This window comes from Gadus macrocephalus, chromosome 7 (assembly GCF_031168955.1).
Source record: "Gadus macrocephalus chromosome 7, ASM3116895v1".
NCBI lineage: Eukaryota > Metazoa > Chordata > Actinopteri > Gadiformes > Gadidae > Gadus > Gadus macrocephalus.
In genome coordinates, this window is record NC_082388.1 from 10,635,083 (window position 1) to 10,649,890 (window position 14,808).

Here is a 14,808-nt window from a genome sequence, read left to right on the forward strand (position 1 = left end):
GGGGGGGGGTTGCGTGGGGGACACAGAGGCATGTCGGGATGATGAGGGAAGGCTGGACGGAGAAGTAGTGCAAGCAAAAATATATATATATTTCGAAAGAAAATTGCTCATATTGTAGCGTTGACATACAATGTATGAAACACTTTGAAATTATTGAGAGGAGCATATTTATTTTATTTATAGCGATGATTCGTTTTTTTTAAGTTTAAACCATTTAGAGTGGATTCTGTATGTGTTTATTTTTGTCATGTAAATATTATAACATTAATAATACTATATCGTGACAAAGGGAATATCAGGTATGTCAGAGAGATACAATTTTGTGAACAAATGTAAATAAAAAATCGAAGTAATCGAATTAGCAAAAATGTATGTAAAATTGTAAGAAGTTCTGTTAAGTTTTAAATGCATCTTGTATAGATATAAGTTAGTCCTATGTACAGTATTGGCAAATTATGTAAAGGACATATGATATTATAGCTTAGAAATTTAGAGAAACAAATACCCTGCTCAACTGGTATGGCATTAAGGGTAAGGGATTTGAGTCCCATGGGGAACAACCATGCTATTAATAAAAAAAACATTCACGATAGGCTCTGTGGTACAAAATGACCTGACTGCCATCTCTCTTCCTATTCTGAAGGTGTTAGTGAGTGTGGTAGGAGAAGAGTTCTGGAGAAAGAGAGAGATTGAGTGAGGTACAGGAGAAGCCTTTACTTCGGACGACATATCTATACATATATACATATAGATAAGAATATGTTAAGTATTGACTCCGTGACCCGACCGAAACTACATCATATGTCACAAACTTCAACACAAGGCAACAATAGCAGCCATTGTTAAATGTTCATGGGATTTTATTTAAAGCACACTAAAGCAACTATACATGTAATCCCTCAGGTACTTTTGTTTGAACACAGGACCAAAGCAAGAAGGTATTAATTATTTTGATACCACACTGATAAATACTTAGTCAATAACGTTCCGAGGGTGTGCATAATTTTTCCATAGAGGGATTACTCTGCCTTTTATAAGTCACTGACCTACAAATACAACATAAATAACGGTGAAATACAACTCTCGACCAGATTTTTCAACGACAAACAAACAAATCTATGTAAAACAAAATGGCCTCTGATTACTTGTAAACAGGGTTATATCTTTGCTATGCTCCAAATTCAGTATTGGTACCAGACTTCAATGATAACACATAGCTTCTGTAATTCAAAAGTTATTAAGTTAGTAAGTTCTAAGAGTCTCTGGGCATATTTCACCCAAAAAGTAAAATTTCTGCTCATTTCAAAGGACTAAGAAATGCTGTAACATAAGTAAAACAAGGCTTTCTGCAAACAAGGCTATTCTATTAGGCTTAGGAGGGCGACATCGAACAGTATTATTTTCCTTGTTGAACATTTGCAGTGAGCTGAAGAGGTGGTTGTGAGTAGGTACCAGTCGACCACACCCAAACGATCCTGGGTTCGATCAAGACTGATGTTATTATCTGATACATTTGAAACTAAATTGTTGCCAAATAAACTTTTATCGTATAACGTTTATGATTTTGTATAATTATAACTTTAGATTTGCGAGTCGAAGATCGAATCCGGAGATATAGTATGTTTGATTTTAATTTGCTCCTTTAACTTTGTTACTGTCCCTTTAAGAAAAAGCCAGGTCAATGGGTACACGCTCAAAAAGATAGATAAATTGACTGAGGTAAGGGAAATAAAACATTAACAGCGTCAAGAACAAAGCGGAATATCGGTTTTGTATGCCGCAGAACTTTGTACTGGACTTGTGATAGCTCACAGGCAATACTAAACTTGCATTTGATAAGATATTAACTGGAATATGCCAGGTTTAAAAAAAAAAAAAATCCTTAATAACCATAAAACTACTTCTATGAAGAGGATATTTCTTAATGAATGCATCTGCTAACTTTAAGGATGTCAGTTGATGCGTACTATGCCAGGCATGGGTGCCTGAGGTATGGCTTCTAAAGGAAGACATTTACAACAGGGATTTAAACAGACCAGAACTATTTCTTAGTCGAGTATCGCTGAGGTGTTTCAGAGACAGTTGTTCAGTGGATGGCACAACTCTTTATGAAAAGAAAACTCTTGATTTGAAAAGCAGTCCTTAATTAAGCCTACATATACAAATATTATATTACGCCCTCAGAGGGGGGTCATTTAATCAAAATAATTGTTTCCCTTCAAAACTGTTAATGCTTAACCACTGCGGCTACAGACACTTTCGATAAATCACACACGCTTTTTATATGGTCAGCTTTCCAATGTTTACTCTGACCGCAATTCGGTATTTCTTCAGGAGTCATAACTTATGACACTGGGAGTGACTTACCTGCAAGCTACCCATTCTTGAAGAGAAGCTGCAGCCTTTTGTTATAGCAGCAAGGTAAACCCTGCATTATGCTGCGTCATCCCTTTCCCATAGGATATCTATATACACACACACACACCCACACACATTTATCAAATATATTATATATACATATTATTTATTTTATGTATGCACGCGTGTGTATATATACATATGTGAGCTGGCTGACAAAGATATATATGAGGGTTCAATTACCATCAAAACAAATCAAAGACCAGATAACATTGACAGGAATCATATGAATCTGCTGAACACCAGGGGGAATAATACGTGCCAAAGGTACATATTGTAGATAACTCATTGAATGCCCATCCGATATTAAGCCGTTGCAAATCCGTTGCACGAACCACTAGGAATGAACAGCGCATGCAGAGCAGGTATACTTACATTTCATGGTAACTTGCCAGTTATATGAAAGGCCATCTACTTTGGGCGGGTTTGGCTTACTTGCAGATAGGATGTGTGGCCTACAAATTAACTGTTGAATATAGTTCAGGGTGAGTTCATTGCTAAAAGGTCCAGGGGTTACTCCTACTTATAAAATGCATGCCTGATATCAAAGACACGTATCAAGCTCCTCGCAGATGCAATATTTAATAGTTTTTGCTAATAATTAATATTATGGAGATGATTGAGATAGTGCAGGTAATTGGACTTTTCCTAGGTTTTGGAGGATGGATAGTTACCATGGTGTCACTGCAAGACCAGTATTGGAAGGAATCGACGACGGAGGGGAGTGTGATCACCACATCCACCATTTATGAAAACCTATGGATGTCTTGTGCAAGCGACTCCACTGGGATCTATAACTGCCGGGATTTCCCCTCTCTTTTTGCACTTCCAGGTAAGACGCAGAGCCGCGGAACTTCCATTATGACTGAAATGTATGCATTAAGTGTGAGGGTGGAACAGGAAAACAAACCCATGCTTAACTATTTTAATAATAAAAAAAAAAATCCCTAGGTTGGTGTTTTTTATAGACATAGACAGACACAATAAGGCAAAGGTTCTTGGCAAAATAGCTGAGTTTGCAGTTTTTAAATTCAATTTATTTCTTATCTTCAAGTCCCTGTTCAAAAATTATTACTTTGAGTATTAACGAGCATACTGCTTTGATGATATTTAAAGGTCAACATAATATTTTGGTATCTATTTTGTTTTGATTTCTAACAGGCTCTATCTCGTCCAATACCAAAACTGACCTACATATCCAACTGCTTTTCAATGATTCACTTGGTTTATATTTGTGAAATATTTACTTATTTAATAAAACCTCTTTAGGGACAAACTATGGTAAAAAAATAGTGGGTGATTAATCATCAAAAACCCATAAACTTGACACTTTGACTCCGCTTAGACAAAACTATTGTTTGTCAAACTGCAAAAACCTCAATGCCGACAATACTATCCTGTCGTCAGTGACATTATGGGTTTTGTCATCAAACCAACACACAGCTTTGGTCCCAAATGGCGTCTTTGACGTATTTTTAAGGTAGGCTGAGGCATTAGAAGTGCCGTACCTGCTATTCTGTACAAATTATTCTGATTCCAGTCCCTATCATGTAGCAGTAAAGCTTTTGCTATAAGTCACCAACACTGACACAATGGTGCCTCGTATTTAGTTGATTGGAGAGAAGGAAAGATGATTCCTCTCTAAGAATGAGTTAATAGTCACTTGCCATCTATCTGTCATGTAATGTAATTCTTCATATGCTTTAATAATTTTTTCATCATTTTTGACTACAGAAAAATTACACGAAACCATCACTTTAGGGCTGCAACTGGCGTAGAAGATGATGAATTATTATACTTCTAAATAGTCAAATAAGAATACAGAGTATATTCCTTTGTCATTATTAGTCAGTAGTCACTTGCCGTGTCTATCTGCTCTAACTGGCCTGTAATGTAATTATTCACGAGTTAATTTCAGCTTTAATTATTTTTCTAAATTGTTGACTAAATTAGATTCACCTGTATGTAACAAAGGCTTCAACTAACGTGAACAATGAATTATGATACTTCTAAAAAGTTTATGATGAAGAATTATTCTAAATGCAAAACATTGCCATTACATATAGATATGATTTTTAATTTGGAATTTGAAGAGTGCATATCCAATTATTTTATTGTATTAAATAGACAATTAATAATAGGTTAATATGGGTTATTATACCTGTCGTCATTGACATTAGTCATTAAAAGACGTCACATTTCCAGAGCCACCACTAGTTGACGCAATGACCCAAGGGCTAAGAGGTGGCCTGTGTTTCTGTACTCACTCATTATGCTAAATCCCGGAGGTCTTGCTGAATGGCATCACTGGGTCGAGGTTCAACGCCCTCTCTAATCCTTAAACCCACTCACCCTCCCCAAAGTGATTTAACAACGTCCAAACGTTGTTTCTTTATTGACGCACTCCAAACTTCAAAGGGGAGACTGTCATGGGGTAACACATATCTGGGGTTAATTGAGGCTTGTGGCAGGTCTGAGCGATGGGCCTCTTGGTCGTTCCTTGGATAAACAGATGACTCTCTTTGTAAACCTCTAAACAAAAGAGGGTACAAAAAGTAATGAGAGCCCTTGGAGATTAATAATTAATAATAGTTGGATTACCTCGGCATTTAAGGGGAGAGTAAGGGTTTATTCCTTTGTCAGTTTTAGTTAGTTGTCATTTGCCCAGACTATCTGCTCTGTTGGGCATGAAATGTGATTATTTCTAAGATAATTTCGGTATAATTATATATTCTAATTTGTTTATTCGATTAAAAGATACATTCACTTTAGGCCTCAAATTAGGGCTTCAAATAACGTAGACCATAAATGATTCTACTTCTAAATAGTTGATGAATTCTAAATTACAAGAAAACACTTGCATTAAATATAGATATGGTATAACATATGGATTTTTAACAATTAAATACACAATTAAGAATCCATTCATTTATAAGGATATGACTGACGTCATAATCTGTACCAATTGGAAGAAGTCACATTTCCAGAGCCATCACTAGTCGACGCAATGACCATGGGGCTACGAGGTGGCCTGCGTTTCTTTACTCACTCACGATGCTAAATCTGTGAGGTCTTGCTGAATGGCATGGCTGGGTCTAGGTTCAACCCCGTCTCTAATCCTTACCTCCCAAGTGCCATGTTCATGGGCAACATCACTCACTCACTCATCACACAAAAACGCTGAGCGATACAGAACGTGATTTACAAAATCTTCCGTCTCTTCCGTGACCTCCACTGGCTCCGTGTAGTAGCTTGCATCAGACCTAAGACAAGGGTACTGGCCTTCAAGGCGGTCAACAGTGCTTCCCCTGCCTACCGCCAAGCGTAGGTCAGTCTGCACCACCCAGCTCGAGCGCTCCGCTCAACTACCTCAGCTGGACACCTGGCACCGCCCTCGCTAGCAAAGTCACAACAAAGTCACAACTCTTCTCTGTTTTGGCATTGCACTTGTTCACTTATTCCCCCCTCCTCGCTTACTCTCCTAAAAACATCCTTCTTACCAAATTATTGTATTTTGTACATCCTGGCACTTACAAATATAATTTAGCATGGTGTAGCATCTTAGGCTGAGTATCTTTGTTTTATACAGGGAATGGGTTAACCTCGTAATTGTTAGTGCTTGGCACTTATTCTATGAACATCCTTACTGTACCAAAGGTGGTATAATTTTGTTTCTCTTTATTCTGACAAATGTACTTATTTTAAGTCGCTTTGGATAAAAAAGTCTACTAAATGCCCTAAATGTAAATGCTAATCTAACAACTCTCAAACGTTGATGCTTTTATTGACGTATTCCAAACTTCAAAAAGGTAACTGTCATGGGGTAACACATCGCTGGGGTTAATTGAGGCGCGTGGCAGGTCTGAGCGATGGGCCCCTTTGTCGTTCCTTGGATAAACACCCAAGTTCTCTTTGTAAACCTCCAGAAACGCTGTCAACAAAAGAGGGTACAAAAAGTAATGAGAGCCCTTGGGAGATTAATCATTAATAATGCTTTTATTACCTCGGCATTTCGACGCAAGTGTTGCGCAGTGGCGGTTTCACTGAGGGTGACAGCCAATGACAAAAAAAAATCCACACACTTGTGTACACAAAGGTCTTGGAGAAGTAACACTATTTTTTTTTTTACGTTTTAGAGGTTTGCGCTGAACCACCACGACGGACAGCTCCACACAGGTTTTGAAGTAACAAAAAAGCAGGAGAATGAATGCGATAGTGGAAGGTTTTGCGCTGTTCTTGGGATTCATTGGCTGGTTGATGGTCGGTGTTGCGCTCCCTAACCGAAACTGGAAAGTCTCCTCTGTGGACGGAAACGTCATCACCACGTCCACCATCTATGAGAACCTCTGGATGTCCTGCGCCACTGACTCCACAGGGGTCCACAATTGTCGCGACTTTCCTTCGTTGCTTGCCCTTAACGGTACGTGACCTTCGGCGCATCAAATGACATTGTTTTTGAAACGCATAGATAACCTCGGCTCGGCAGGTGGAAATCTATTCTATTCTAATCTAAGGAATTTCTGATTCGATAAAATGTACAGACACATTAGTCTTATTTTGGTATTTTCTATTCTATTGCTTAAGATATAATATATCGTATATACGACCAACTATATATATATAAATAAATGTATATATATATATATATATAAATATATTCTGCATACACTATATTTACATAAATAGATATACTATATACTTTGCATGCGGATTCATTTGAGTTTGATGTTGATCTTTTCACTTTTGGGTATGGAAGAGTGTGGAGGAGATACCATCGTTATCCTAGAAAAATACATTTTTGTATAAGTCTAGCCTAGACTGTATAACAGCGTATTATCACATGGACTTATTCAATTCAATTGTATTTTATTTGTATAGCCCTTAATCACTGGTACAGTCTCAAAAGGCCATATATTTAGGACATTTATTCTAAGAAAACTCACCTTACGATGAGGTTAAAGAGATATTGCAAAGAGACAGCTTAGGGGACCATCTCACTAACTGTACAGTGAGAGACGCCCTCACCAGCTTCAGATAAGCTCTGGTGGATCTGATGATAAGATAGAGAGATAGGAGGATAGTAGGGTTAAGATCAATCAAACAATAAAATCCATTCAGGGTGCAAACTGATAATAAGGGATGCCAGATGTGTACAAACTTTATGCATAGGGTGTGACCCTGTTACTGGGGAAACGGTGGTGTTTACCCACATCTTCAAGACCAGTGTTTGTTTTTTTCATGGGTAAAGACAGCCCACATCGTATTACATTTATGACTTTATATGGGCACTCATTTTAGTAGCCTGTCTCCGCCCTCCCCCAGGCCCTTTGGTTAGTTCATAGTGAGTGCCAAATCGATCTTCCTGTATCGTAAAAATGGTTTCATGACGTGATTAGGTTGTGGCAGAGAAGCTAGATCAGGATTGTTCTCTGATTTCAACATTTCACTGCCTTTATACGGAAATATAACAAAAATTGTATCATTTCAATCTACTTGAACAAGTTAAAATCCTGACAGCCAATTCTAAGATCCTTAGATTGTCCATTATTGCCAAAAAAGCATAAAACATAATTTTAGTATTATTAAATGTAGTTCAGTATTAAAGGATCTGTAGGTACGACTTAAGAGCCATTATTTAGGTCGAATTTTATAAAAATGGCATAGCCGTCAGTCAGTGAGTTTAATCTCCTGTGATGTTTGTTTTGAGTTGACTGTGCCTGCCGCTGTAGAAGAAAAGTTTGATTTCTGCCTGCTCCCGTGTAATTTCTGGCCAATCAGGGCAACTTTTCCCTGATTGGTTTGGATAAATCATTTAGCCTGACACTCAATGGTGGAGAATTGTTGGGTATGTGGGAACATTCTTGGTGGTTAAATCTCTTTTGTTCTTTACTGCTCTCTTTCTTTACAACTACATAAACATATCTACAGTGACTTTGTAGGATGATAGGGATGTACAGATAACTTTGTTTTCATTATTAAACAATCCATAAATAGTAAGTTATAATTAATTCAGGTGGACTGGGTAGCAGCAGCTAGTCTGTTTGTTATTTCCTTACAAAGTCCTTAGTAACTGCTAGTTAGTTTTGAAGAAGCAGTTTACACAATTTGGTTGCACCACTAATATGCACGTCATAACTAGAAACAACTTAGTAATGTGTAAGTTGAATTCAAGCAGTTTGTCACTTCAAAGTGACAACACCCAAGATGTAACGGATCAACAACGAGCTACAATGTTAACCAGGAAGTGCTTAAGAAGTCTGGAGAGGAAATCGATGTGCATGGCCCAGTCAGAATTAACCACGTTTGCTTGTACTCATGTACTCTAGAATAGCTTTGTGTTCTAAAAGAAAACTCGACAGCTAAACCGGCACATTATCCTGTGTAAAACAGGCGATCGCTGCACATTGCACCCAGAGGGCCGCAAATCCCAGCCACCCGGGCCCCACAATTTTATCTATACATAAAATTAAAAACGTTTTTTTGTCACGAACTGCCAGCATATACTGTACACCATTCACACCTGTCTCGGGTTGAGTGTAAACAGGTAGCTTCCACTAAGCGAGACTGTAAGACTTGTTTGTGGGGCGCAACCCATTTTCTTTTAATAATGCGTCTCATCAGGCACTAGAGTCTGGACTCACACCAAGTGGGCACCTGATTCTGTCTTCTAACAGGATACATACAGGCGTCCCGGGCACTGATGATCGCGGCCATCGTCTTCGGGACGTTTGGCCTGGCGGCCTCGCTGGCAGGAATACAGTGCACCAAAATAGGAGGGGACAACTACGCCCTCAAAGGACGCATCGCTGCCATCGGCGGCGTCTTCTTCATCCTACAAGGTATTGTATTGGAGGCGACTTACTCCATGAAGCATTCCCATGCTCGATGACTAGGCGCTCTGGAGCATTGGTTCTCAAACCGTGGTACGCGTACCACTGGCGGTAGGCATGCGCTATTTAGTGAGGTATCTCACTAAATAGCAAAAAAGTTATACAATTATTTAAAAACATAATACACACAATATCAAAATACTAGTACGAAGGGAAATACATTAACTATGAGATCATTCAAATGGGGTTTAAAATAAGTTAAAGGAATAAATGTGCCTGCTGCATGAATTGTGCGTTGCTGAATAGGGCAGGCCTGTATTTTGTTATACTGTATGACATCGGTCATAATGGTGGTACTTGGGGAGACAAGTTATTTCAGAGGTGGTACGCGCTATAACAAGTTTGAGAACCAGACTCTCATCAGCCTTGCAAAACACGGAGAGAGAAACAATATTTCTTCTCAGGGGCGTACCCACACACAGATGTTATTAGCCCAAGTGCCACCCCTACTAAATTAGTCTGGACACAATACTCTGTTGTTGTTGTTATTCAAAGGTCAAGAGGATGTCATGCTAGCATTAGATGAAGGCCTTGCTAAGGGAGCTGTACCTGCCACTTCTGCACATAAATTAAAGGTTCTGCCTAACTGTTACCTACAGGACTGTGTACCATGATCGCCATTTCCTGGTATGCAGCCAACATTACACAGCAGTTCTTTGACGAGTTCTACCCAGGAACAAAGTAAGCTCACAAAGGAACAGCAAACTAATGCAAACCAATAAAGAAATACCCATATTGCATGAAGCGTGATATTAGACATTGTAAATTGAGCGTTATAGCCTGTATTATCATACATATCAAAGCCTAAACATGAACCAACTGTCTCCGTCCCCAGGTATGAGATCGGAGAAGGTCTTTACATCGGCTGGTCATCAGGCGTACTGTCCCTCTGTGGAGGGGGATGTTTAATGTGCTCTTGCAAACTCGACACACCCGAGGAAAAAAGGTAGAAATCGCACAACTCTCTTTCTCTCTCCCTCCCTCCCTCCCTCCCTCCAGTGGAGTCCGATACACTGAGGCTCATCATTTTGATGTCACATTTTCGCATTGCCCTACCTGACGGGTGTGTTTGTTTTGCATCAGAGCGTACGTCCACCAGCCGCCTTCCAGGGGGAACCCCCGCTCTGCTGTCGGGTCCCCACAGCACGCCCCCTCGATTAACTACGGACGCAACGCTTATGTCTGAGTGGTCAAGTGACGAGGAGGGGCTGAACCCGTGTTGTTTGTTTGTTGACTGATCAGGGATTTACCAACCTGTTTAATTAATCCACAGGGTTGGTCCTTTATTGTTTATTGTGGATTCAGGTGAAGCTCTAGCAACAGAACTACTGTTCTCTGTTCTGTTGACTATTTATTATTACTATCAACGGTCCACTTTTTTCATTGATCTAACATGCTCTTGCCACTTGTAATCCTTGGCTATTTGCTAATAAAACAAGGATACTGCTTCATATGTAGTCCCAGTTGGATAACGCAAACCCGGACCCATGACCTCAACGGTCCGTAACAATTTTCCTTTTTTTTTTGGGGAATATTTGGGAATCTGGGATACCCGCAGCACACTGTGTATGAATCAGTACTCTCGGCTATTAGAAAATAGCAGTGCGGGACTGTTCCCCTCTAGGCTGGACATGATGCGTGTTGGGAGTTTTGTCACACTCCCAATAGGTACATTTGAACCATTTCAAAAGGTATTCTGTCCTTAATGTCATTAAGGGATTCTGAATGAGAACCACTGCAAATCAACCGTTTGAGATATTCCAACTGAGAGAGATCTATAGGTTAGCCAGACAACATAGCATTTGTCAGCTTCATGCATCTGGGATGCCACCCAAAGAAAGGGGTTGGACCCATGCATCCACAAGGTGGACCGTAACACTGGCTTGGATTTGCCCCAAACCATCCTAGGTTTCGCAATGACTGGCCATCAATTTAATATTCTTCTGGTTTTCGAAATTAGTGCGCAAAAATCTATATTATGGTTGTCTAGCTTCCATGAAGCCATAATACAAAAAAATATGAGAATACATGATACATAGCTGGCTGCATGTCTCTGAACTGCTGTTGACTCCCAGTGCAGCAGAGAGGAGCAGGTTTTGATGTTTCATGCAAGGAGAGATGTGTGTGTTTCCTTAAATCAGCTCTTTCACTAGGCATAAAAAGGTATATTAAGTTTATATTGCAGTGGTTCCTCATGGGAGTCCACTTTGTATTAAATCTGTACTCCATTTGCAATGACGCCAAAACGTGTACAATTTGCTGTTTTTTTTTAATTTTTTTACAGTTGTAGAAGTTATTTATAGGGTCAGAAGAAATCAAATACAAATAAAAAATTGATATATCTGGTTTGTTTGAAATTATTCAGAAACAAAACGTGATATATTGACACATTATAGTATGGCTTAATCTACATGAATCCTTTGCACATTTTATACATATTTGGAAGCACAAACCATTTAACATCATTAAATGAATGATTACTGAATAATCCTTTGATTTGCAAACAAGGAATCAATAACCAGCCATGGGATGAGTGACGTCGAGTTATATTTGTTGATAAAAGGAAACAGATTGACGAAACAGACATTCAATCAAAAATTAGATAGACATTAAAACAGTCAGTTACGGTACTGATTATGCCAAGGACCGATGACTCACAAATCTTTATTATTTTTCTAGATACGCCATGCAATGGCTCCAGACTCCCTGACCCTCGAAACCAGCGGGATTACGACCCTCGTATAATGATTGACAAAGACGATTACTTTGTTGCCATGCTCCACCGCCGTTAGGCATTGATTTGCTAACTTGCTGTCTTGTGTAGTAAACCAGCACATGCCAGTTTAAAGTACCTCATGTACGTCAATAACACTCAAGATTCCTTGTACACTCACACGCTCACATTCACACACTTACTCTCACACGATTCGATAGTATTGTGATACTTGGCCCACGATTCAATATTATTGGGATTCGATTCTGCGATATATTGCGATTCAGAAGGCCATCGCCTCAGGGATTTCCTTAGCTCTTTCAGAGTTTGGAGTTTACTTTATCATTTTAGTTTCAAGGTGCGTTGATTTGGGGATAGGCCAACTACTTTGGGTCGTTTCACCTCCTCAGAGGCCGCTAACTCCAAATGGTACCTTGTGAGATGGGCTCTCAAGTTGGTCTTAATCCCAGAGAATTTAAAAGGTGACACATTATAACACCAGGTGTAAATGTGACAAGCCGTTACAAGCCGTTTTGAAAATCTGCCTCTTCTGACATCACACATGGGCCTGTCCACCTAGATGTGTGCTGGATAGATCAGTCTAACAGCCCACCCAGTGGACTGTTGCAAACATTGCTTATCTATCCATCCTACATCTAGGTGGACACGCCCACTTGTGATGTCAGAAGAGGAAGATTTTCAAAACGGCTTGTAACGGCTAATCACAAACCTGGTGGTATAATGTGCCACCTTTATTTTTCCTGTGGCATTCTTGAAAGTCAGGGTCTTTACTAATTTTTTTGATGAAAACCTAAATTTACCCACTCTTGATTTGAAAGTACAACCGTCTTGTACAACCAAATTTTTTTTTTCATTTGAATTGTTGTTGAATGCAGGACAACAAAGCACTGCAACAAGTGGCAATAGGCGGATGTTATACTCAAATGTAAATTATCAGTAAAAAATTTTTAAGGACATGACAAAGAAAGGGTCAAAGGATCATGCGATGGCTCAATTGTGTTGGTTAAAAAGGAGTGGGACAAAAATACAACAATTAATACAATTAAGGCTTGGGTGGTATGAAAGTATTAAAGGGATATACCAGGGTAGGGATGGGCGATATGGCCTAAAATCCATATTGCGATATACATGCAACCTATTGCGATAACGATATATATCACGATATATAAATCATAATAGAACCATTTCAGAACAGGTTACATAGACTCTAAGGAAAGCTAAACTGCTAAATGTATGTCGTTTTGAGAACATTTATTGTGCAAAACTAATCATACAACATAATGTTGTAGCTGCAGAGACTTTAAAAAAGAAAAAAATCTTCTGTGTAATGACGTATACTTCTCTTAGGCCCCGTCCACACGAAGCCGATTTCATGGCGAAACCGCAAAGGTCTTGTACGGTTCGGCCTTCCGTCCACACGAAGCCGGCAAATCCGCTGACCGAAACCGCAAACTTCTGAAACCACCCTCGGAGGTGGTTTCAAATCTATCCGGTTTCGTTTTGGTTTCGTGTGGACGCCTGAAACCGACTGAAACCGCAAACCATGACGACATCGCCCTACCCCTCGACCTCCTAGCCAATGGCTATTAAGCCTGCGGAGTCTCAGAAATCACAACAAAAAAGATGATGGCGGACTACAAGCTTGTAATCGTTCTGCAGCATATCATGTCCCTTGTTGGGTTGCTAAGCCATTATTTATTGAGAATCTAGTTCGCCATCGTAGAAGAGCTGTTTGTTTGTGTTGTTAGTGGTTCGGGGGGCAGCCTTTATGCGCATGCTCGCCTCTTCTTCTTCTGGATTTGTGTACCTGAAGCAGCGGCCCTTATGGGCCTGGAATGTTTACTACAGCGTTTCTACAGATCTATCCGGTTTCGCTTGGCTTCGTCTTTACGGAGATACTTCGAAACCGGATAGATCTAAACCGTAACGGTTTCGCCCGTTTCGGCTTCGTGTGGACGGGGCCTTAATGAAATAAAAATTGGTGGTGTCTTGTTAATAAAGAAACTAATACTGTGAATTAGGGAAATACGTCCAGTATTATTTAGGCATGGCTATTTTAAATAAAGAAAAATCTTCCAAGTGTGTGCACAGATACTTGCTATTAAAACATAAAACAATAAGTGCAAAATGAACGCATATAATTTTGAAATGAACATGAAATGAGAGCAATCACCAGCTCCTCCGTTTCGCTTTCAGCCATATTTACTTAGATGACGATGATGCGTTGAAGCCGGTTGGAGCTCATGGCTCTTTAAATTCCGCCGGTCGCGGACGATGCGTTGCAGCCGGTTGCAGCTCGTGGCTCTTTAAATTTCGCGTGTCGCGGATGATGCGATGCAGCTGGTTGCAGCTCGTGGCTCTTTTTAAAATTCGCGGGTCGCGGACGATACGTTGCAGACGGTTGCAGCTCGTGGCTCTTTATATTTCGCGAGTCATGGATAGATCGCGTCAAACATACATTATCGCGATAGAGCAATATAACTAAAATCTCTATCGTAGGCCATTTTTTTATCGTTTATATCGTATATCGTTTATATCGCGCATTCCTATACCAGGGTATTTAATAATATCAAAAGTATGATTCTCAATACTATCAAGAATACAATTGCTCCCCAGATTTTCCTAATACAGAGAACACACCAATTTAAGGAGATGAATATACAATCACCCTTGTTTAACTTGTAATCCCTCCATGTCTGTTCTAAACATTGCTATTAAACACTTCACTTCACTGGTGATAATACATTTGCTAGTTCATAAACAAAA

At 39.5% G+C, this 14,808-nt stretch overlaps 1 protein-coding gene across 2 annotated transcripts; it reads left to right on the forward strand.

The window, feature by feature from the left end:
- Nucleotides 1-2,633: 2,633 nt before the first annotated feature.
- LOC132461506 (claudin-15-like) lies at nt 2,634-11,650 on the forward strand. 2 transcript variants are annotated; one of them, XM_060056641.1, is made up of 5 exons: nt 2,634-3,250; nt 9,093-9,257; nt 9,908-9,989; nt 10,144-10,254; nt 10,392-11,650. In XM_060056641.1, the coding sequence occupies exons 1-5, from the start codon at nt 3,028-3,030 to the stop codon at nt 10,492-10,494; spliced, it is 684 nt and encodes a 227-aa protein (XP_059912624.1). In that variant the 5' UTR covers nt 2,634-3,027; the 3' UTR covers nt 10,495-11,650. The 2 variants fall into 2 exon arrangements, with proteins under 2 accessions (XP_059912624.1, XP_059912625.1); XM_060056642.1 differs by lacking the exon at nt 2,634-3,250 and adding an exon at nt 6,426-6,838.
- The last annotated feature ends 3,158 nt before the right edge of the window (nt 11,651-14,808 follow it).

Coding starts and splice junctions, on each gene's coding strand:
- LOC132461506 (XM_060056641.1), top strand. CDS start 3,028: ATGGAGATGATTGAGATAGTGCAGGTAATTGGACTTTTCCTAGGTTTT. Junction 3,251..9,092: donor CTCTCTTTTTGCACTTCCAG/GTAAGACGCAGA, acceptor GTCTTCTAACAG/GATACATACAGGCGTCCCGG. Junction 9,990..10,143: donor GAGTTCTACCCAGGAACAAA/GTAAGCTCACAA, acceptor CTCCGTCCCCAG/GTATGAGATCGGAGAAGGTC.